The following is a 23,350-nucleotide window of genomic DNA, read 5'->3' on the forward strand; positions in this document are numbered from 1 at the left end:
AATTCATTTGTCATTTGTATAAAAGACTGGACATCAAGCCAACATATTCCACGGCATATCATCCACAAACAGACGGACAGACGGAACGCATTCAAAGAGAAGCTGAAATTTTCATACGCATGTTTGGAAGTCATTGTCAATCAGACTGGGTGTCATTATTGCCATTAGCCGAATTTGCCTTGAACAATTTGAAACAAACTTCCACAGGCAAATCCCCTTTTCAAATATGTTATGGCTATAACCCAAGATTTACAGTTGGTCAAAAATCAGACGAATCAGTCCCAAACGCAGATGAACATGCGGAATTCCTAGAAAGAGGCTACGATGAAGTCAAGGCAGCGTTGGCCCTGTCACAGGAAAGAATGAAACACTTCTATGATCAGCGACACAGGAAAGAAGAAGAAATCCAAGTAGGGGATAAAGTCTGGCTAAGCCATCAGAACATATCTACTGATAGGCTGTCCATCAAACTTAGTCATAAGAAGTTAGGCCCCTACCTGGTAATTGAGAAAATTGGATCTCACGCATACAAGTTGCAACTACCTTTCACAATGCGCATACATCCAGTCTTCCATATCAACCTCCTAACCAAGTTCCACCCCGATCCCCATGGACGCGACCCTCCTCAACCTGCACCTATCATCACAGAAGAAGGTGAGGAAGAATACGAAGTGGAAAGAATCCTGGACAGCAAATGGAAAGGGCGCGGCAAATCAAAGAAGCTCTGGTATTTAGTCAAGTGGAAGGGATACGACAAAGGAAGCAACTCGTGGGAACCAGTAGATAATGTGGGTAACGCGCAAGAAGCCATAAAAGAATTCCATAAGGAACACCCTGATGCAGTTGGAGCTTGAAGAGGGGGTAATGTCATGACCTTCATCGGCATGACATGAATTTTTACTATTTTCTACCTTTTTTCTGAGACACTTTCCTTTTTTGATATATATTTATGACTCATCAAGATCACGTGACATATTTGATATATGATGTGAAATTGTAAATGACTCACTATTTAGTACTGTTGTTTTGATGTGGCTCCACTCATGTATATAAGCAGGGTCAAGTCGCCGCTAAACAGCAAGACTTGACCTCTTCGTCAATTCATCCTAAGTTCACTCCTACCCTTTGCCCAGGCCCCTAGTCGGCCACTAGTGCATCTTACTTAACATCATTAACCAGGCCTTTGTCGCCCTCTCCCTTACCATAACCCTTGGCCCTTTGTCGGCCCTCTACCTTGTTTCATAGTCCATTGGTGATAGGGCCACGGACTTTAAGCCTACTTGCATCATAGGTCCGAGCTTAGTCGTGACACCTGCCCTCCCTGGACAAGCAACGTGTGGAGGGAGCTTTTTGGGCTGTTTCCTCTAAAGGGTAGTGAGGACTATTACAATGCTGAGATTGATGTAGTTGGCGACAGTGACCCACAGTTGGATTCAAGCAAGGAACTGGGCCTCACCATGCCCAAGTCTTCAATCGCCTCGATCACCAAAAATCGCCGGAAGGCACTTGGGCTCCATGAGCGTCAGGCTGCAGAACGCTTCCTGCAATATTTCTGGGATACCTGGAAGGCGGATTATGTGAGGAAGATACCAATCCGCGAGACAATCAAGTCCACTACTCGAGGCGAGAAAGGTGGCCCGGACCCTTATGGGTATGCTGCGTATCGCAACCTGGTATTGGCTGCAATCAACAGGAAGGGCGGCGTCATGAATCAAGTGGAGGAGACTTTGGGAAAGATTGGGGCTACTCCTGCCGATCTCTGGAAGGATGACAGAAGCTTAAACAGGGTGAGTTTTACATGACCAAGTACGTCTCAGTATTTGACCACAATCATACACGCAGGAACGTCCAGCTACCAAGCGTGTTCTTGAGCATCAGGTGCCTATAGCTGACACCCATGCAAGGCTGGAAGAACGAGATGTGCAAGCAGCTTTGGCTTGAGCCCTATTTGGCGATGCAGGGGTCAGCAGTCGTGGGACTGTTGTCCCAGAGCTGATCCCTACAATTTGTTGCTTTGCACAGCGCAAGTATGAGAACCTTGCGCGGAGCTTAAAGCGTAAGGTAACCACATCATGTGCTAGAATGCAAAAGGTCGACAGTAAACTGGAAGGTAAGCAAGCCAAGCTTCATGAAAAACGCCAAGCTAATGGATTGTTATAATAGATGCTCAAAGGCTCAGATCCCCCAAGGCATTGCGTGACGCAACAAGGGCTTTGACTGATTGGCGGAAGATAGCAATAGGGACAAAGGAGGTTGATGAGCTTCACTTCCTGTCCAGGGAACGTACGCTGAAGCAGTTATGGTCAAGTCTTGGGTTTGGAAGTCTTGAGGATGATCTGAGTGAGTACCAACCAGCTTGTGTTTAAGTTATTTGCTTATAGGAACTCTTGAACCAGCGGCGTCAAAATCTAAAAGCAAGTCAACTCAAGATGGTCCAAGCAAAGAAGAAATGCAGGCTGCCTATGCTTACTATGTTGAGGAGTACTGCTATGGAGTTGGCTGTCTTGACGAGTCCGAGCTTCCTATCCCTACAGTTGGTGTCTCTGGTCTCCACAGTTTGGTGGATGGGTGCGAGGATATTGGGGTATCGCATCTCAAGTCCTTGTCCACGGAGGCTTTGTGGGCCCAGCTAGGACTGCCAGGTGTGGATCAGTTCCCGTTTGCAGAGCCTGGCACTGGTGAAAGCGCCAAAGACATGGCTCCACTGGCCAAAACTCGTGCAGTGCCGTTTTGGCATCAAGTGGTAGGCACTCTCAGAATCTTGGAAGGCGCTTTCACACAGAGAGTGGGCGATTGCGCCCAACCAACTTTACTGTGCGACAATGTTGGACTTGGAAAGACGGTGCAAATCATTGGGGTCATTAGCATGATCCAACATTACTATAAGCAACAGGAACTGCCAGCCAAAGAGCGTCTTGCAACACCCATGTTTATCCAAGGTGAGTGGTGTTTGTGTGGCTGATGTGCTGTTTGGTTGACTCTGACTCTGTGACCTGTAGAGCAAAGCTTGCCATACTTTGCAGGCCAAAAGACCATACCAAATTTGCCATCAATTGTCATTACTCCGCGGACACTTGGCAATCAATGGATGGAGCAATGGAAGAAGTTTACCCAGCTTGGTAGTTTTGTTCCTGTCCGGTACTCAGTTGAGAGCGGCACCCTTGAGAGCTTCTGCAGTGACCCAACAGGTCCATACCGCGCTGCAGCTGGACGAGACTTGGAGCATGCAGGGCGAGTGGTTATCATTGCAGACCTATCGGTAAGTGTACATTCATTGACTATGCTGGTAGAACTATTAAATAAATCCGGTGACCTTATCAGGCTATTGCAAAGGAAGCAAAACGGTGCTTACAGCTCCCTCCTGCATTCAAGGGTAAAGATGCAAGGGAGTACAAAGCTAAGGGCGAGACACCTGTTTTCAAGGCAGGGATCAGCAATGCAGGCTCACTCTTTGGAATGCGCTTTCGGGTGGCAGCTGTGGACAAGATACACAATCTCCGAAACAGCAGTCACACTCAACGAGGGGTTCAGCTCATTACTCAGTCCTCGTCCTTGGTGATTGGAGCAACCGCCACACCATTGTTTACGTCGCTCAAAGTAAGTCATTTGACTATGTTATACACCAGCGCATCATTGACATTACGTTACGCCTGTGCGTACTAGTGCCTGCTTGCTCTTGGACGAAACCTGCGCTACCAGCCATTGCTTGGTGAGCAAGGAGTTCAGGTCTGGAACGAGATGCAGGAAATGCTGTCAACTGGTAATGAAAGTTGGAGGCTTACAAGCACAGCGGTAATTCAAGCCACAGTGGAAAGGGAGCTTCAAGCGGCACTTTTACTTGGCAAAATTCCCTTGTACGACCCCCGCGCTGCTAAGATCAAGGAAGAACTGGAAAGCAAGTACCAGGCTGAGGACCAGCGGAGCATCCTCCATATGATTCATGTCTCAAAGCAGCCACTAAACATGTTGCGCTTGCTTCTTCTCCCCATCATGATTCGTCGCACAAATGAGTCCTTAGACTATTTGGGCAGACGAATCTTGGATCTCCCGTTTGTACAGAAGTTCATTGCTTGGGCACCCATGAATGAAGAAGAGAAAGAAATGCAACGGGTCATCAATCAAGAGCACACACAGCAGAAGAGCAAAAAGTATGTCTTGCCCTTTTTTGCCTTTCTCTCAGATATAATCTCCTGTCTCCGTATTCTATCACACAACAACTGACTTTGTTGATGATTTATAACAGAACAAAACTGGCGCAAAAGGCTAAGGCTGCCAAGAGACAAAAAAGAAAGCGAGCGCAGGACAATGTGGGTGACAATGGGGATGAGGATGTGGATGAGAATGCATGGAATGGGTCTCAGGCACAGGGGGAGGTGGAACAGAGCGATTGCAAGAATGTCAGGTGGCATGTAAGTCAAATTTGCTTTCCCATATAAGCTGATTACACCAACGCTTACCAATCTCAAATCAGAACTTCCTGATAGAACAGAAGTTTGCTGGCATGCTGGCTAAGCTGGGAGCGCTACGGCTGGAAGAGCAGGCTCAGGAGCTTGATCGTGGTACCTTGACAAACAAAGTCACCGACGACTGGACAGTGGAGAATCTGCCCCAGAAGATGTCCACAAGGATGCAATGTGTCATGGGACTGATTGAGTGGTTCTGGATCGGCAACCCCAAACCCGTTGCATTGCTTGAGGATGGTACGCTGGATAAAGCAAGGCTTGTTCAAGAACCTTTGCCCAGCAAGAAGCCACGGAAGTTTCTCATATACGTGGAATTTCAGCAGCACCAAGTGCTCATTGCAAAGGTCAGTGCTCTTATTTCTTGCAAGTTATTTGTAACTTCACGTTTGATGACTGAAAATTATATCAGATGCTCACTCTCAAAGAAAAAGACTATGTGACGTACAACGGCTCTATGGCTACCACCAAGCGTCAACGGTCTGTTGAGAAGTTTGCCAACGACCCATCATGCCGAATCATGATCATCAGCAATGTAGGCTCAGCTGGTCTCAACTTGGTGGAAGCCTCAGTTGTGATCATTGTAGTATGTATGGCTCAATGTTTGCATCACTCAGTTTGTCTAACAAATTTTCCCATCTGCAGAGCAGTGTTTGGTCTGGGCTTGAGCTTGACCAAATCATGGGTCGCGTTGATTGCCCTGGGCAGCTGCGAGATGTAGCTGTATACAACATCATGGCGCCAGAGGGAATTGATCTGGCCCTGAATGTTTACGCAGATAGTAAGGCACAGCTCTCTAACCATTTCCTGAGCTCGCAAAGAACCTTGCAAACTGTGTACTCGGAAATTGCTCAGCCACACTCCAATGATCACGATGAGCTTGACTTGGAGGAGATCCCTGCAGTCTCTTCAACAAAGGGTACAAAACCATCCACTTCCAAAGCTGGGCCACGCAAGAGAAAAAGCCAAAATGAACAATGCTCTCAAGATGCAAATGCTGTTCAAAAGCTAGCCCTAGCCAAGGCACTGGGATCACAGGTTTCTGGTGCTCCCTCAAGCAATTGTACGTTGCTCCAGCCTAGATAAAGCTTGACCATTGCTGATCAGGAGCAATGTATTCTGACAGTAGTCCCTACGACACAGAGCATGCAACCTCTTCCAACATCATCAACAGGAAGCACAGAACAAACTGATGAGTTGTTGAGTAAGTTCTTCTTGGATATTGATTGCGGAGTGCAAAGAGAATATTAACGTTGTGAAGTATCCCAGGGTGTACCTACCACTACACCAAATGCCATTGGTGCCCGGACAATGGTGGCCAGTAGTCAACAAAAGACTAAGTTCCATGCAAAAAAGGCAAGACTTGGTCACTCTTCTTCTGACCCGTCATTGGTGGCTGCGGCAACAGCACAGCCAAGTCAGCCTTTATCTGCGACAGGTATGGATTCATTTAAACACATTTTCTGCCAAGGTTGACACACGTTATCTGTTCAAGGGCCAATATTGGTGCCAGCCAAGAAGCGCACAGCACCGTCCATGGATCCACCAAGCAGCATGCCAACACGTACAGATCCAGCTGCCAGTGGTAGCTCTTCAAGACAAGCACCAATTGTTCCCAGGCCATCTGGAAGTGCGCAGCCAAGAGCAGCTACTGCTACACCAGAGCAGCTGTTGCAATTACAGCCTGGGTCTAGCTCCACAGCACCTACTACATCTGGGCACTCAGTAGTCACAGGAGGTGGAAGCTCACAGAGGAAGGTGTTCCGTCTGAAAGCATCAAAACTCTCAGCTAGTAATCACTCTGTTGACGCAAAAAAGTAACGATTTGAAAATCTGTATAGCAATTCACTGGCAAGTGCTTAATAATATTATATTGTATAACAAGCCATAGGGCCCCCTGTAGAAAGACATAGAATGGGTGTCTTTCTGTAAGGATTTTAGAAATAATTGGTCTCCTAAAATGGTCCGCCAGGATGGCTTGGAATTGGCCTGCACGCAGGAGGCTGTGCAAGCTTGGTCCAACAAGTAGACCTGTCCAAAATGCCTTTCTGTAAGCCATGGCCCATGCAAATAGAAATTGCGTTCTAAAAGTAAATTTTTAATTGAATTTAATTTTACTCCTGTACCAAGTCCGCCCCAATTATCCAGTGTATGCGGGCATATGTTATCATACATCATATATGAAGCTGCAAAAGTATACAAAAGGGTGTATAACAGCTCAAGGATGTAATTGAATAACTCAGTACAATGAACTCCCTTAAATGCTTTGACTATGAAGAGGACACTTGGGCTCAAGAGGCGCATTGGCGTGGCCCTTGCTTTTCCGCAAGGGCCTGGGGTTGGATCACGCGTTCTCAGCAGGCATATTGAAGTGGTGAGTGGGGAGCAAGTTTGTACAGGTGGGAGAGCGCAGAGGACTGAGGATAGGGGAGGCTGCTTTTTGTTTGCGCCGCCCCTATCCCCTGTCTCTAATATATTGTAATTACTGTTGGAATATATGCAGTCACTGCAAAGCGCCAAACTCCCAATTTGGTTACAAATCTTCAGGGCCTTATCTTATCAGCTTGATCTTGTTCCATTCTAAAGCTTGATACGTGCTTTACAAAATAGAAGGGGGGGATACCCCCCCTCTCTAAAAAAAGATTTTAGATGTTTAAAACACCCCCCCTCCAATATCCAAATCTGCGTCCGAGCGCATTCCACACCAAGTTCCACGGTGTGATCTGCATCTGGACTGGGCCTCATTTCTAAACTGACTTTTAGAATGTCCAGGACGTTCTAAAATTGTTACAGAAGGCAGCCAACGGGTACGTTTCTGTAAGGATTTCTTCTAAATTTGTTGTCCTAAATTGTTCCGTCAGGACGGGACGGACTTGGCCCGCACAGCAGAGGCTGTGCTAGCGCTTGGACTTCATGTATTGCCTTTCCGTAAGGAATGGTCCATGTAAAATAGACTTTACTTATAAAATCATAATTGAAAATCTATGTACATGATCAAAGATCCCAAGTCAGTTGCTGTTCTTGCAAACTGGTGCGCTTGTTGATTGTTTCATGCTTGGTCAGCAGTGGCTAATCTTCCATGTTGGATCACCAGACTGAGGGTGCGTTCATAGGTGGGTCAAACAAGATAGGTCAAATGTTTTGTTGAGTACACGCAATGTTGTGATTAAAAATAATTATAGAGCTACATGTAAGGTTTTTGAGACATCTGGCTATCACATACTGGGTTCTCAAAGTTGTAAGCTTAGCTGCAAAACGTCAAGAGACATTTTGCATAAAACAATCAAAGGGGGGACAGCGCTAGTACATCCTTAAAAAATAGTAGGGGGTAGAGCGGTGGGTGGTCATGTGACTCACCCTCACAAAAACCCCCAATTATCACAAGGGAGGCTTCTTTGGAAATCCGGCCCTCTACTAGTGTTCATATCCGGAAGCTTTTTGGCGGCCGCTCATAGGACTCATGTCCGGAACCCAAAGATGCCTCGGACCCCAAGCCTTCCATGTCCGGAAGTTGAATGATGCCTTGGGCCGTATGCGCCCGGCGCTTAAATGTATTTATCTCTAAATATATACATATTTTTCTTTTATGACCCCGCTCCAGTTTTTGAGCCCACTCGCGGTATGCCGGCCTTCTCTCGCTTGGGTAAAAGTCGCGTCAGTTCATTCCTATCCTTGAGAATGTGGCAATCCTTCAACTCCACGTCCTCAGTTTCCGAGCCTGGTGTGTTTACAATGCCAACGCGCATCAAGAGCTCATTTGTTGGTACCAGTTGGTAGTAGGGGATCTCCATTGGCCGACCAAGATGTATAGCCCGGTACTTGGCCCGCAATCCAATCTTCTGATAGATTTGGACGGCAACATATGAGATATGGCCGAGATGGTTGGTTTGGGGGACCCATAGGTTCATCCCATTGTATCCACCCTCCTTGATGTATATAGCCATAACTATAATATTCAGTTTGAACTTGTCCATATACGATTGAAACAAGACTTACCTCTCCCAAGTACAAGCTGTTTTTCCAACAGAATCCAGACAAAAGACCCGGAGTATCAAAGGCAGGGAGTAAATCTAAGAAAGTACTAGGGGCGGACAGCGCGCTATTCCGTTTGATTATATCCTTCCCAGGCCGAATGATATTACGCGCGGATAGTTTGCCTAAACTTGCCATAGTATGTGTACAAGTTTTAAGGATGATTGCAAACGAGCTCCGACTCTAACAATGATCACGCAATACGCTAAGAACAGCTAAATTTTTTGGCATGGGAAGACAACAGAAGTTCCCCAAGCCTTAGTAATCCTGAACAAAATGCAAGCGCATATACCTGGGACTTCAAACTCAAAACAGAGGATGAAAACAATTGATTTTAATTTAGACTAGTAAATACAGTAGCTAAATGTACCAGGAACGCTACCTAACTCCCAAACAACAACGCGAGTTGAATACCATCACAATCAAAATTGATTGTTTGACGGTGTTAGCACCCAGAAAAACAATCACCCAGAGAGTGGACCTGCACGTGATATCTGGAAGCCAAAGAAGCCTCCCCCAGGATAATTGGGGGTCCTCCCTCACATAACTGTGGGTGGTATAGTTGCGTACCAAGTATGCAACTCTGCATGAGCAGTGCAGTGGGTGGTCACGTGACTCACCCTAACACAATTGTGTGTGATATAGTTGCGTACTTGGTACGCAACTCTACATGAGTAGAGCGGTGGATGGTCACATGATTCACCCTAACATAACTGTGTGTGATATAGTTGCGTACTTGGTACGCAACTCTACATGAGTAGAGCAGTGGATGGTCATGTGACTCACCCTAACACAGTTGTGTGTGGTATAGTTGCGTACCAAGTGCGCAACTCTGCATGAGTAGTGCAGTGGAGGGTCACATGATTCACCCTAACATAACTGTGGCTGGTATAGTTGCGTACCAAGTACGCAACTCTGCACAAGTAGAGTGGTGGATGGTCATGTGACTCACCCTAATGTAGCTGTGGGTGGTATAGTTGCGTACCAAGTATGCAACTCAACATGAGTAGAGCGGTGGGTGGTCACGTGACTCACCCTAACACAGTTGTGTGTGATATAGTTGCGTACTTGGTACGCAACTCTGCATGAGTAGTGCAGTGGAGGGTCACATGACTCACCCTAACATAACTGTGGGTGGTATAGTTGCGTACCAAGTACGCAACTCTCCATGAGTAGTGCGGTGGAGGGTCACATGACTCACCCTAACATAACTGTGTGCGCTATAGTTGCGTACTTGGTACGCAACTCTACATGAGTAGAGCGGTGGATGGTCACGTGACTCACCCTAACACAGTTGTGTGTGGTATAGTTGCGTACTTGGTACGCAACTCTGCATGAGTAGTGCAGTGGATGGTCACGTGACTCACCCTAACACAATTGTGTGTGATATAGTTGCGTACCAAGTACGCAACTCTGCACAAGTAGAGTGGTGGGTGGTCATGTGACTCACCCTCACATAACTGTGGGTGGTATAGTTGCGTACCAAGTACGCAACTCTGCATGAGTAGTGCGGTGGATGGTCACGTGACTCACCCTAACACAATTGTGTGTGATATAGTTGCGTACCAAGTACGCATCTCTGCGTGAGTAGTGTGGTGGGTGGTCACATGATTCACCCCAACATAACTGTGGGTGGTATAGTTGCGTACTTGGTACGCAACTCTCCATGAGTAGTGTGGTGGAGGGTCACATGACTCACCCTAACATAACTGTGTGCGGTATAGTTGCGCACACAACTCCGCATGAGTAGAGCAGTGGGTGGTCATGTGACTCACCCTCACATAACTGTGGGTGGTATAGTTGCGTACCAAGTACGCAACTCTGCATGAGTAGTGTGGTGGGTGGTCACGTGACTCACCCTAACACAATTGTGTGTGATATAGTTGCGTACTTGGTACGCAACTCTACATGAGTAGAGCGGTGGATGGCCACGTGACTCACCCTAACACAGTTGTGTGTGGTATAGTTGCGTACCAAGTACGCAATTCTGCATGAGTAGTGCGGTGGAGGGTCACATGACTCACCCTAACATAACTGTGGGTGGTATAGTTGCGTACTTGGTACGCAACTCTGCACAAGTATAGTGGTGGGTGGTCATGTGACTCACCCTAACATAACTGTGGGTGGTATAGTTGCGTACTTGGTACGCAACTCTCCATGAGTAGTGCGGTGGAGGGTCACATGACTCACCCTAGCACAGTTGTGTGTGATATAGTTGCGTACTTGGTACGCAACTCTGCATGAGTAGTGCGGTGGATGGTCATGTGACTCACCCTAACACAATTGTGTGTGATATAGTTGCATACCAAGTACGCATCTCTGCATGAGTAGTGCAGTGGATGGTCACATGATTCACCCTAATATAACTGTGGGTGGTATAGTTGCGTACCAAGTACGCAACTCTGCACAAGTAGAGCGGTGGATGGTCACGTGACTCACCCTAACATAACTGTGGGTGGTATAGTTGCGTACCAAGTACGCAACTCTGCACAAGTAGAGCGGTGGATGGTCACGTGACTCACCCTAACATAACTGTGGGTGGTATAGTTGCGTACCAAGTACGCAACTCTCCATGAGTAGTGCGGTGGAGGGTCACATGACTCACCCTAACATAACTGTGTGCGCTATAGTTGCATACGCAACTCCGCATGAGTAGAGCAGTGGGTGGTCATGTGACTCACCCTCACATAACTGTGGGTGGTATAGTTGCGTACCAAGTACGCAACTCCGCATGAGTAGAGCAGTGGGTGGTCATGTGACTCACCCTCACATAACTGTGGGTGGTATAGTTGCGTACCAAGTACGCAACTCTGCATGAGTAGAGCAGTGGATGGTCACGTGACTCACCCTAACATAACTGTGTGCAATATAGTTGCGTACGCAACCCTGCATGAGTAGAGCGGTGGGTGGTCATGTGACTCACCCTAACACAATTGTGTGTGATATAGTTGCGTACCAAGTACGCAACTCTGCATGAGTAGAGTGATGGGTGGTCATGTGACTCACCCTAACATGATTGTGGGTCATATAGCTGCGTACTTGGTACGCAACTGTGAGTACAAGGAGTAATCATTGATCATGTGACTCACCCTAACATTGACCATGGTGCTATACTTCTGCATGTTGTACGCAATTCTGTGTGGCATGGGTGGTCAGTTGTCACATGACTCACCCTAACTTAGGGGATGGTGGTATTGCTGTGTGTAAAGTACGCAACTTTTTGTAGGAGGGCTGATGCTTTCCCTATAATCCACCCTAACACCATATGTGGGTTGTGTCCACCTGGTTCCCACCCTGTGCCATCTCACAGTTCACCCTGCAGTGTAGCTTGGGCCACCCTGCAGTGTAGCTTGGATCACCCTGCAGTGTAGCTTGGTTCAACCTACCACCAACCTACTACTTTGTAATAACCTAAGTCACTTATCCCTTTCTTTACACCTATCACACCTCCCAGGCCTAAGGCCCCCTTGCAGTAGTACAGAAGTAGTAGGCCGCCATAAGCGGTATTAGTATAGCCTTAGATAGTCAGTTTACATAAGCAAGTGTAGTAGTACAGCCTCAAGCGCCCGCCCACTAGCGTGTACCCAACCTTACAGTTGGCGTACAACAGCTTCTGAGGGGCACAGGACAGATGGTCCTGCCTGCACATTGCATTGTTGGGCCAGCAGGTGGACACCATTTGTCCTTTGATGTGCAGCTATAGTCCCTGGCTTCTGGTGATACCAAAATGGATAACATTTCAAGCAGTTGCAGAGGCTCTTCCAGCCAAGCAAGCAGTCAGAGATACATTTCTTGGACTGTAAACTACCATGAAGCTCAAATTAATTAAACTTAGATGAATTAAACTTGCCTTTCTAGCCTTTTCCTTTGCTTTTAGTAATATTTCAGTATTGTACTTTGCCATGTGTGCTAGGTGTTGACTTTGATACATTGTGGCATGGGTGAGGAGAAGAACAAAATTGTCTAAGTTGTCCCCAATGCTCATGGCCATTAAATTTCAAATAGACCCTGAAGATTGTATTCCTATTCTAAGTCTGGTCAATTACTATACAACAACGCCACAGCAAAGCATGATCTGAGATCCAATCTAAGTCTGGACACGTGCTGTCCAAGTCCTGTGCCCGCCGCACACCCTTTGTCAAAAAGGGGGTGAAGTCCTGTGAAGGCTAACTCATACACCCAAGCTAGACCTACAGTGATTGCGTAACCCTTACACTTGTTGCCTCCTCCCAATCATACACGCAAAACCCATTCCGTCTAATTTGTCTTGTTTTCTCCATGGTTAGGTATACTACTCAGCTCCGTATCCATATTGTTCTTCCTCATCCCCATGTGCGTTATTGCCCGTGCCTTGACTTGCCTCAACCCCCACTCCGCCGTTTCTACTTTATATCATGTACTATTATCTTACGTCGTGTCGTTTTGTGTGTCGTTTTGTGCCGCGTCGTGTCGTTTTGTGTTGGATTGTGTCGTGCCGTGTAGCGTCGGGTTGTATTGGGTTATACTTGTGACGTATGCTTGTGTTGTGCAAGCCTCTGTGAGAACTGAAACAATGAATTACTGTATTAGCTGTATTATACTGTGTGCGTGAATGAGATCAATCGCCAATTATAGTTTAAAAGCGAGCGTATACAGGTAGCTAATTAACAAACAACGCCGCAAAGACCACTCAATCGTGAGAAGAGTATCAAACTCGTGAGTAAACACGAGTGGATCGAGTGGATCGAGTGGATCATGAGACTGGTATCAGACTCGTGAGTAACAACGAGTGGATCGAGTAGATTGCGAGGCTCTACATGAACTCGTGAGACCGCACGATGTGACATAAGAACTTACGACACTGACGGATCGGGGGGGGGCCTCCTCGCAGCGCTCCGGTCCTCATGAGTGCTCTGGAGGCCTCCGGATAAGTTCATGCCCCCGTAGAGTATGTAGATACACCGGTTACGATTGTTACGTTGACACGAATTATACATGATTATTGGTTTTACAGCGTAGCCCGGTGAAGGAAAAAGGATATATATACCTATAAATGACGTGATTAATTCCAAAAACAAAATGCGAATGACGCGATGGAGCCGGCCCGATCATAATGCGGCCGCTCGGCGCTGATCAGTGTGCATTAGACAGCAATAGAATACATTAAAATAGGAATAGGATAGAAAACTGCCTTACGGGCAGCTATCCACTGAGGAGCAGTGCGGATTTTGCCAGTCATCAGCACGTTCAAATTACATAGTAAAAAATCCGCACCTTTTTCCGCACGTTCCTCGCGGATTAAGACCGGTCGGATTTTCCCCACTTGTGGGGTCCACGGTACCTGTCAGTAGGCTGAATCTTGGCTGCCCATAACATCAGCCGCCTGGCTTCTGTGTGTCCAGGCTTAATTGTGGCGCGACGAATCTAAGGTAAACTAAGCCAAGACACAGCACTACAAAACTTAACGCTTGCTTGGCTTCTTATTAGCATCCCAATATTTGTCAAGGCACCAGCACGACTGAAAGAACAATTTCTCAATTCCGTCCCTCGCGACCACACCGTGCAACGACGACGATATGCGGCTTCCGTGCCGGTCAGATAGCTCATAGAGGACACAAACCCCATGCACAAGGAATTAGATCATGTTGGACATGGGATCTTCGAAAAGACCAGGCTATCCAAAACGGGGTTTGGACAACACCAAACGAAGCTTGACAGCCCGACGCACCGAAGCTCGATGAGGCTGTCACGCGGCTGACGACAGCCTGTACCCTGTGGGTGTCGGGGCATATTATAAGGCGGGGGAGATTCGTCGGAATGCTGAGCATCGGTTCCTCGATTCGATATGCGTTCTCTCTCCCTTGCTCTCCTTGGTGGTGCTCTCTCTGCTATTGCTTTGCCTGATACCCCTGGCGAATGCCAGCCCTCCTTGTCGTTATCATTTGCGTACCAGCCGACTGTCGTTGAAGGACTCTCTGCTCGTGTCATTTATAAGAACTTGACTACCCCTCGTGGTGTTCGCTTCGATCAAGATGTCAACTTGCTTGTGGTAGAACGCGGCAAGGGCATCATTGCATTGACCGAGCGCGATGATGCCACCTGCGGCGGTTGGGAGAAGCGCACTGTCATAACCCAATCCGACTTGGAGCACGGCATTGAAGTTGGGCCAATTCCTGGAAACAAAGACAAGCAGTATCTCTACGCGAGCTCCAAAGAGAAAGTTTACCGGTGGGAGTACAACCCAAAGAACGCTGCAATCATTGGAAATCCTACCATTATCGCGTTTAACATGTCGAATTCTGGTAAGTTTCTTCTCAATCAAACATTCATTTGTAATCCGATCTGATTAATTGGCTAGATCATGTTACGCGTACCTTGCTCTTACAGCCTGGGGAAGATGGTCAATCCGAGTATCTCATTGTCAGCCGTGGCTCAGCTAGCAACTTTGACGAGTCGTCGGGTATGTTAATCAATAGATTCCGTTACATCGGATGGTGCTAATAATGTTATGTGGCTTTAGCCGACGTGAACGCTGGTCCCGCTCAAATTCGCCGTTTCCCTCTTACAAAGTCTGACCGTCCTACAGAGGGTTATAGCTGGAATCAAGGAACGGTTCTGGCATGGGGTGTTCGTAATGGTGTTGGCATTGCACTTTCCAAGGACGGAAAAGACCTCTGGGAGATTGAGAATAGCTCGGATAATCTTAGGTGGCGCGGCGTCAATATTCATACTGATAACCCTTGTATGTCTTCTAAGCTTATTACTGGAATTCGGACTAACATATGAATAGCTGAGGAGCTTAACCGAATTTCCCTTCGTGACCCCGAAAATATTCCCATCGAAAGCAAGTTCTATGGATACCCATCCTGCTATACCGCATGGAACTCATCATCAGTGCCTCGCAATGAGTCCCAGCCTGTCTTTGATCTTCCAACTGGTGCTCAGTTCTCCAGACGCCCAGTAGGAACTCAACCGGATGACGCATGGTGCCAGAACCCCAACAACAACAAGCCTCCTCGCCTCTCGTTCCAAGCCCATTCGGCACCTCTCGACCTTGTTTTCTACGACAACTCGAAGTGTGTCCCCAGGGACAACAATGTTGGCATCTCTCGCAAATGGGACGGTGATGCATTTACCAGCTTCCGCGGCTCCTGGAATCGCCGACCACCAACCGGTAATATTTGCCCAGCCCTTATATAAAGCTTGATAATAATCCCGAATCACGCAGGTTACAGCGTTGTCCGCATCCCATGGGAGGGTGATGCTCCTCGCGCGCCCGCCAACTCGGTCAATGGTTACGAGCACATTGTATATGCGCCAGACCTGACCAAGTGCCCTTCGCAATGCATCCGCCCCGTTGGCTTGGCTTTCGGCGAGAAAGGGCAGTTGTATGTGTCTTCGGACGAAACTGGAGAGGTATTTTAGAGTCGTGGCCCCCTGTTCAAGCTTAATCTGACCTATAATGCCTATAGATTTTCGTGATTGAAAACAAGGAAGCCCAATTAACTGCGAATTGAGGCCCGCTTGGTTTAGTCTGATTCCCTTCGTTCGATGTTGCGTTTACTAGGAATCAGTTTTATAGGGCTCTCGAGCTCGTTTGTTTTTTTTTCTTTTTCGTATCTAAAGCAAGAGAGAACATGTGCAAATCCTAAATATACATAGATTCATACCTGAAGGACAGAATAAGTATACGATGCCCAAACCAGTTAAGTGGCAGCATATTGAGATATCAACCATGGGCACAACTCCCAATTTTACGAGACAAATACAGCAGGCAAGTTTTCTCCGGGACCATTCGATTAGACCAGAAAATTAGTATAGACGACAGTGGCTGTAATGATTGACAGTCCGGCATGAATGCACCATACATATAACATCCCAAGTCGGATACCACGTGCAAGCCTTCACCACATGGTTCACTATCGACCACGTAAGCGGATGTCGATTACCGAAAGAAGGCTATCAGACTTCGGGGAAGCGGATTGTTCAGGAACATTGCACTATTATCAGACAAGCAGAGAGTAAGAAGCATCGCGAAGCTCTAGTTGCATGTGGTATACGACAGGTGAGAAGGGAAGCACCTAGTGGACGCGAAATGAGTGTGCCTGCTCATGTGCCACTCCCGCCTTTTAATTGCAGCTGGAATAAACAATTCAACCAACCCGACACCTTCCCTTCCTTTTTACTATGCGCGTACTCATCACTGCTGCCACTGCTGCCGCGGTCCAGTTTGCTGCCGGTGCGGTCGATCTCAAGAGCGTCAAGCACGTCTCAACCGCAAACACCGTACCCGGGGTATGTTCCTGTTATCAGACCCTGGCTATTTGACAGACTGTCACCTGACCACCCGCCTTAGTCGTACATCGTCACTCTTGCTCAGGGATCCCACCTCAAACGTGGTTTCTCGTCTCCACACGCCGAGCTTTACCATGAACTCAACGCACGGGGAACCAAATACCAAGTGAGCAAGGAGTGGAACGATGCTGGGCTTTTGATCGGTGCTGCCGTCAAGCTTGGCAACGATGTGGACTTGGTTAATCTGGCGCAAGCGAGTGGCGTCCAGGCAAGTGATGAGAGGGTGTCGAACGTAGCCGAACTTGGTGCTAATCAAACTGGCGTTCTCTAGTCCATTACTCCTGTCTACCTTCATCCCGGTCCAAAGCCAGTGTTCAAGACCGTCGTTGGGGCGTCGAACTCGACTGCGGCCAAGGATACATTCTCAACTCACGTGATGACCGGTGTCGACAAACTTCATGCCGATGGGTATTTTGGAAAGGGTATTACAATCGGTATTATCGACACCGGCATTGACTACACCCATCCTGCGCTCGGCGGCAAGTTTGGTCCGGGAAACAAAGTGATTGGCGGATACGATTTTGTTGGTGATGCCTACACTGGTCGAGATGGCACTCCTGCTCCTGCCCCAGATGACGATGTGCGTATGTACTACCGTATCAATCTGTTTGTTATTAATGTTGCCAGCTCCGCAGCCCCTTGACCAATGCAATGGTCACGGCACTCACGTTGCAGGTATTATCGGAGCTGACCCCACCAATCCATACAACATCTCAGGTGTTGCGTACGAGTCTTCGATCAATGCTTACCGTGTGTTTGGCTGCGACGGCTCTGTCCCCGATGATATCCTTATCGACTCGCTCCTCCGTGCTTACAAGGACGGAAATGATGTCATCACTCTTTCTCTTGGTGGTGCAGATGGATGGACCGAAGCTGTTTCGGGCGTTGTAGCAAGTAGGATTGCCGATGCTGGTCGTATTGTCACAATTGCTGCGGGTAACGACGGCCAGTATGGTTCCTGGTACACTTCCGGGCCTGGAACTGGTCTAAGCGTCATTTCGGTCGGAAGCGTTGACAAGTAAGTAAATTAATTCTACTGGTAGTTTTTGCTAACTCCATTCTAGCACTGTTACGACCGTACAAAACGCCGTTGTTTCTAACGGACGTGAGATTTCATACCTTGGTCTGGCAACTCTTCCCATCCCTGCTGGCCTTGCTCTCTACGCTACTTCTTCCGACACAACTGTTGCCGATGACGCTTGCAACCCTCTCCCAGCTACTACTCCTGACTTGTCTAACAGGCTTGTCATTATCCGTCGTGGAACTTGCACTTTTGTCTCGAAGTTAGACAACGCGGCCAAGTTTGGGGCAAAGTACTTCTTGATTTACGGTATGTGATTAGTCGGTTTGTTGGAAGCGGTCTGATATTAACTCTTGGGTGGTTCAGATAACAAGGACCAGACCTTGTCTAGCATATCTACTGGCGATTATGTCGCCGCGCTCATATCTCAGCAGGATGGTGTATTTGTGAGTTTCCAATATATATATCTTTTTCGATCCAAATAACACCTATCGTAATAGCTCGTCACGGGAGCCGCTCCCCAAAACCTTACTATTTCGTTCCCTAATAACCCCGACACAATTCCTGTTCCTGGTGGTGGCCTCATGTCCTCATTCAGCACTTACGGTCCAACCAACGACATGTACTTCAAGCCTGCCGTCTCGGCTCCTGGCGGAAATATTCTCTCGACTTATCCCGTCCCTCTGGGCGCATATGCAATTCTCTCTGGAACATCGATGGCCACTCCATTTGTCGCTGGTTCCTCTGCTCTTTTGCTCCAAATCAAGGGTAAGACCGCCACGACTGCCAAGCTGGCCCGTACCCTCTTCGAAAACACCGCGATTCCCGTTCAACAAACTACCTCCAATACCAGCTTGCTCGAGACTGCTTCGCACCAGGGTGCCGGATTAATCCAGGTCTATGATGCGATCCATACAACCGGTGTCTTGACGCCAGCCGAGCTGTTGGTGAACGACACTGCAAACTTCAAGGGTACTCAGATTGTCAAGATCACGAATAATAGTAAGAAGCCTGTGACGTATACCTTGAGCCATGTTCCGGCAGGTACTGCCCCTACTATTGATGGAATTGAGCCTATCCGTGAGTCGATTTCACCCTTGGGATTTTCGACACGATCGACTTACATTTATTGCATCAGTGGGACCTGTTCCATTGGTCAACAGTCCTGCAACTGTGACTATTGTTCCCAATAAAATCATCATTCCTGGTGGCCTCACCTTGCCCGTTGTTGTCAGCATAAAGCCCCCTACTGGTCTCGATGCTAAGACCTTCCCTGTCTATTCTGGTTATATCAAGGCCAAGGGCTCCGACGGCTCATCTCTTCAGTCGACTTACCTTGGTGTCGCTGCGCCGCTGAAGGATGCGAAGGTTCTTGATAACACAGACTCGTATTTCAACGTCAAGCTTCCGCTAGCAACGGACAAGGACGGCAACCCGATCTCGGGACCGACGACTTATACCCTGAACGGCACTGATAGTCCTCTTGTCCTCTACCGCCTCGTATGGGGTACTCCACTGCTCCAGATAGCACTTGTTGATGCCAAGGCGAATATCACCACCAACCAACGTCGTTCCACCGAAATCTCTGCCGAGTTGGGCGTTCGTTCTCTGTCCCTTCCCCACTCCACTATCAATAAGCGCTCCATCTGGAGCTGGCTCTTCCCATGGCTCAACCAGGGTCCGGGAACATTTGGCAAAGTCCCGATAAAGGGCGTGCTATACCAGGAGGACTATATCTCGCGCAATTCTGCCGGCGCTACAGCCGATACGAACGGATATAGTGCATTCCAAGCTACGCAGTTTGCGAATGGCACTGCTATCCCCGATGGTTCCTACAAGATTCTACTGCGCGCACTAAAAATCACTGGCAACCCGACAAATGAGGAAGACTACGAGGTCTGGACTAGTCCTGTGATCAATGTGAAGAGGACATAGCTTCACTGCTGGTTTATTTTGTTTATTGGAATATTTCAATGGATTTTAAACATTTTGAATAGCTATATACCGTATGACATGAACTTGGCAAAACGTGTGCGCATATGTGGTTAAAAATGGGATTGAGGGCCTCACAAGGGCATATATTATGTTTTCCCTGTTTCGTGGTCTATGCTGTCAATGCTATTAGACAAAATGACAAAGCGTATATTTTAAGGGTTGTTCAGCATATCTTGAGGTAGCTGAATCATGCGTAAGATGAAGGTTAATGTAAGATGGGCGGTTACATACAATTGCGTGGTATATGTCAGCTGATCATGATCATGATCAAATCAGTGGCCACATCCTTGAGTTCAACGGTAGTAGCAGACACCCCTTGCAAATACCATGGAAGACCTTGATCGATGGCTCTTGGCTGAATCTCGCCTTAAGGCTGCAGCTCAAGAATTCTCACAATGCTGTTCTGCACTACAAAACCTCAATTATGATTATAGCCAAGATTCCGCTGCACAGGACTATCTCGATCGCAAAGTAACCCTGGTACGAGGTCGCAGAGATTCACTTACTGCAACTGAAAGTATGATCTCACAATCTCAAACCATCCTAAATGCCGCGCTTTCACAATTTCGACCCCTCGCCTCTATACAAAGATTGCCCAACGAGCTCTTGTCTCGCGTTTTTAATCTTGCCATCCCGCCATATTGCCCTTGGGCCCAATTCGATGATCCTGATATTTTACTTGATATAACCTCGGTTTGTCGTCGATGGCGCAAATTGGCGATTCAAACCCCTTCCTTATGGTCGCATGTAGACTTCTACCTCACGGATTACGAGAAGGACCCCCCACCTCCCCGAATCGAACAGATGTGGCTAGAGCGCGCAAAAGGAACTCCGCTTCATGTTCACTTCTTCTGTTCCAGTAATCTCGAATTCACAACATATACACCCCAACTTCTTGCACTACCCCAGCTGGTAGAAATTCTCGTTCCATACGTCAGCCAAATTATCACACTAGAGCTGTTTTATTTCGAGCTCCGTTATATAATTGAGACGTTGACCGAAATCCGCCTCGCCCAGGGAATAACCAATCCTATCAACACCCTTCACATTAACGGTACGGGTCCTACTGGATCTGGCCGTAGTAACTCGCCTGCTCCAGCTTGGCCGGCTTCTCTATTTAAAGGACTTTCCGAAATACATATTGGCGAACTTGGAGAAATCCATTGTCCAACGCTCTATCAGCTTGCATCAATACTCAATTGTTGCCCTTGCCTCCATACTTTGAGATTACATTCACTTTCTATACTTGCAGACACTGATACTAGGAACTATCCTACGGTTCACCTGCCCCATCTACGTTTCTTGGGATTGCGTCGCGTATTCCAGCACAATCAACGGAATATCTTGTCGATCCTACAACCCGGTAGCATGGAGTTGCATCTGGAAGTCGACATGCATCTGGACGACAACGATTTCGCTGCTACCACAAGTTTTATAACAACCTTTCATGTCACTTCCCTCTGCCTCTGGCCTCCACCATGGTTTAATTACGATAATCCTGAAATCAAACGCTATTTGCCGTTTGCACAAGCTGTGCATACACTGCTGATTCCACTTGAAGAAGGAGGCACGGATGAGCAGCTAGATGCCCTTTTGACCACAAACCAGGCAGGCGCATCGCTCCCGCGACTCCCGAATCTCAAAACCCTCTGTCTGATGGCTGCGCGTTTCTGGCCTAGCGGTATAAAGTCTCTGGAGAAAGTCGTTTCTACATATTCCTTGAACAAAATCGCGTTGATTGCGTGTGGTACGGGGCTTTCCCACGCCCGGGGCCCTGGTGACGAACGCCTTCGCATCAAATTTGAAGGAATGCTCCAACGGATACCACAGCGGGTTCCAGAATTCGTATTTGAACATGGTTATGTATTTGGCAGCAATGGGCCCTGGCATATGCGTCTGCAAAAAAGGCTTATTGGTCTAATAGACTGAGTTGAAACAACTCGAATATCTTTCATCTTTGTAGTCACATATATTTAAAGCTTCCTAGATGATTTCAAACGGCTGTACTTGAGTGCAAAAGTGGCTGGATCCAGCCCGAAAGGCATTTCGTACAATTAATTCAAGTTTAACCCTATAATAAGTGCCAGAATGTATTGTTGAAAGTTAGCTTTAGGGCTTCAAGTAGAATAGGAACAAAAAGCGCCGTGAAAACTCATGGGCACACCAGACTATGAGTTTGGTGCAACTGATAACTGGCGGAATAGTACAGTGTGCCATAGGCTTCCGAAATACGGAATACCTGTATCGCATATGTCTTTCGTCAGGACTCGCTCGGGAACCCAGAGCCCATGGCTGGATGGGTCAAGTAGGTGAATTCAAAACAGAGTGAAAAGGTGCAATCTAAATCCAAGTGAAAGTAAGGCTGTATGATCCTTGCTGTTATTATATACATTTTACTTAGATAGCATATAGAGAGAGCTAAACATGCTAACTTTCAGTATCCCGGTTGGATACGGTGACCACATAGAGGTGAACTAAGGGTGCGGATTCATGTGAAAACATGATTAGGTCTTGTCAATACTAGTACATACCTTTTTTGAGCACTAGTATATATGTAGGATGTCAGTTTATATATGCACCAAAGACTCCCAAATTGGTCAGTTTGTATAATTACACATTTACATGCCCTTACGCCCGGATCCAGTATCCTTCTTACCAATACTAACTCTTATAGTTCGCCCCTGTTGTACGTATACCTTTGCGCTTCTTTTTCTGAAGTTTATAACCTCCACTTTTGGAGCCTCTCTTTTATTGGTCCTCTTTCTTCTTGTGTAGCTCTATGACTTGGTTTGTGAGCGGGTTTATCTGACTGTACTACCCTACTGATCTGATCATAGGTGAATGTGTCCAGAGCAAATACTGGTTGTATTTTTACAACATTTTTCAAAACCAAACCTGCTGAAGTTTAAAGCGTTTAAAATCAATAGTAATGGCAAATAGATCCTGATAAAGATGTAGGCAAACTTTGTGGAGTGGCCGTAGGAACAATTGCTTTACTAATGTGTTGATCATAGGGCATCCAAGCTCTGGTGTTCTTGTTCATACTCAAGAATCTATATTGTGAACAAGACTGAGGATTGACGGCGGGGAAAGATCTAAGCGGAAAACGTACTTGGGCTCACCGTGTACCCAAAAGCTACGGATAGTCCGACCCTGGGGGTCGGATGCCCGGGAATCCGTACCCTACCGGAGGTAGATGCGCACGGCTGGGGTGCGGATGTGAAAGTCCGACCCCTGGTGGGGTTTGGATCACTGTCGTCTTTTGGTGCCGGTTGAATGCGTTGAATGGCCCGGCTCTATGGCGTGTGTTGGATATTTATGTATAAAATCTTGGCTACACTTTCAGGTAAAGGGTTGGATCTCTTGGGGAATTGTGACGGTTGGTTTCCAAAATAAACTTCTTGATTGCTTGCTAGACATTAGTTAGACAAACAAGTCATGTGACTGAGAATCATTTTTGTATCAATCTCCGTATAAGGAAACCCTCAGTCCATATATATTATCTGTC

The 23,350-nt window shown here is 47.3% G+C and overlaps 7 protein-coding genes across 7 annotated transcripts; 6 read left to right on the forward strand and 1 right to left on the reverse strand.

The window, feature by feature from the left end:
• Nucleotides 1-119: 119 nt before the first annotated feature.
• Nucleotides 120-854, forward strand: RhiXN_07578 (Transposon Tf2-12 polyprotein; the record flags this gene model as incomplete). The annotated part of the gene is made up of 1 exon (XM_043327394.1): nt 120-854. The coding sequence occupies one exon, from the start codon at nt 120-122 to the stop codon at nt 852-854; it is 735 nt and encodes a 244-aa protein (XP_043182779.1).
• A 603-nt stretch (nt 855-1,457) lies between these two features.
• On the forward strand, nt 1,458-1,941 carry RhiXN_07579 (ATP-dependent DNA helicase; the record flags this gene model as incomplete). Its single annotated transcript, XM_043327395.1, has 2 exons — nt 1,458-1,787; nt 1,843-1,941. 2 exons carry the CDS (start codon nt 1,458-1,460, stop codon nt 1,939-1,941), a joined length of 429 nt encoding a protein of 142 aa, XP_043182780.1.
• A 141-nt stretch (nt 1,942-2,082) lies between these two features.
• On the forward strand, nt 2,083-6,281 carry RhiXN_07580 (SNF2 family amino-terminal protein; the record flags this gene model as incomplete). Its single annotated transcript, XM_043327396.1, has 13 exons — nt 2,083-2,110; nt 2,164-2,340; nt 2,397-2,939; nt 3,000-3,259; nt 3,322-3,597; nt 3,664-4,148; nt 4,244-4,409; nt 4,472-4,807; nt 4,873-5,046; nt 5,106-5,523; nt 5,587-5,664; nt 5,722-5,898; nt 5,956-6,281. 13 exons carry the CDS (start codon nt 2,083-2,085, stop codon nt 6,279-6,281), a joined length of 3,444 nt encoding a protein of 1,147 aa, XP_043182781.1.
• A 1,763-nt stretch (nt 6,282-8,044) lies between these two features.
• On the reverse strand, nt 8,045-8,630 carry RhiXN_07581 (uncharacterized protein; the record flags this gene model as incomplete). The annotated part of the gene is made up of 2 exons (XM_043327397.1): nt 8,045-8,386; nt 8,457-8,630. 2 exons carry the CDS (start codon nt 8,628-8,630, stop codon nt 8,045-8,047), a joined length of 516 nt encoding a protein of 171 aa, XP_043182782.1.
• A 5,686-nt stretch (nt 8,631-14,316) lies between these two features.
• RhiXN_07582 (L-sorbosone dehydrogenase) lies at nt 14,317-15,988 on the forward strand (the record flags this gene model as incomplete). The annotated part of the gene is made up of 6 exons (XM_043327398.1): nt 14,317-14,773; nt 14,830-14,931; nt 14,992-15,213; nt 15,262-15,645; nt 15,700-15,887; nt 15,944-15,988. 6 exons carry the CDS (start codon nt 14,317-14,319, stop codon nt 15,986-15,988), a joined length of 1,398 nt encoding a protein of 465 aa, XP_043182783.1.
• Nucleotides 15,989-16,658: 670 nt separating this feature from the next.
• On the forward strand, nt 16,659-19,782 carry RhiXN_07583 (pyrolysin; the record flags this gene model as incomplete). The annotated part of the gene is made up of 8 exons (XM_043327399.1): nt 16,659-16,766; nt 16,828-17,049; nt 17,098-17,406; nt 17,462-17,844; nt 17,891-18,156; nt 18,214-18,293; nt 18,348-18,927; nt 18,986-19,782. The coding sequence occupies 8 exons, from the start codon at nt 16,659-16,661 to the stop codon at nt 19,780-19,782; spliced, it is 2,745 nt and encodes a 914-aa protein (XP_043182784.1).
• A 387-nt stretch (nt 19,783-20,169) lies between these two features.
• On the forward strand, nt 20,170-21,771 carry RhiXN_07584 (pyrolysin; the record flags this gene model as incomplete). The annotated part of the gene is made up of 1 exon (XM_043327400.1): nt 20,170-21,771. One exon carries the CDS (start codon nt 20,170-20,172, stop codon nt 21,769-21,771), a length of 1,602 nt encoding a protein of 533 aa, XP_043182785.1.
• Nucleotides 21,772-23,350: the final 1,579 nt, after the last annotated feature.

This window comes from Rhizoctonia solani, chromosome 9 (assembly GCF_016906535.1).
Source record: "Rhizoctonia solani chromosome 9, complete sequence".
NCBI classification, from domain to species: Eukaryota; Fungi; Basidiomycota; class Agaricomycetes; order Cantharellales; family Ceratobasidiaceae; genus Rhizoctonia; species Rhizoctonia solani.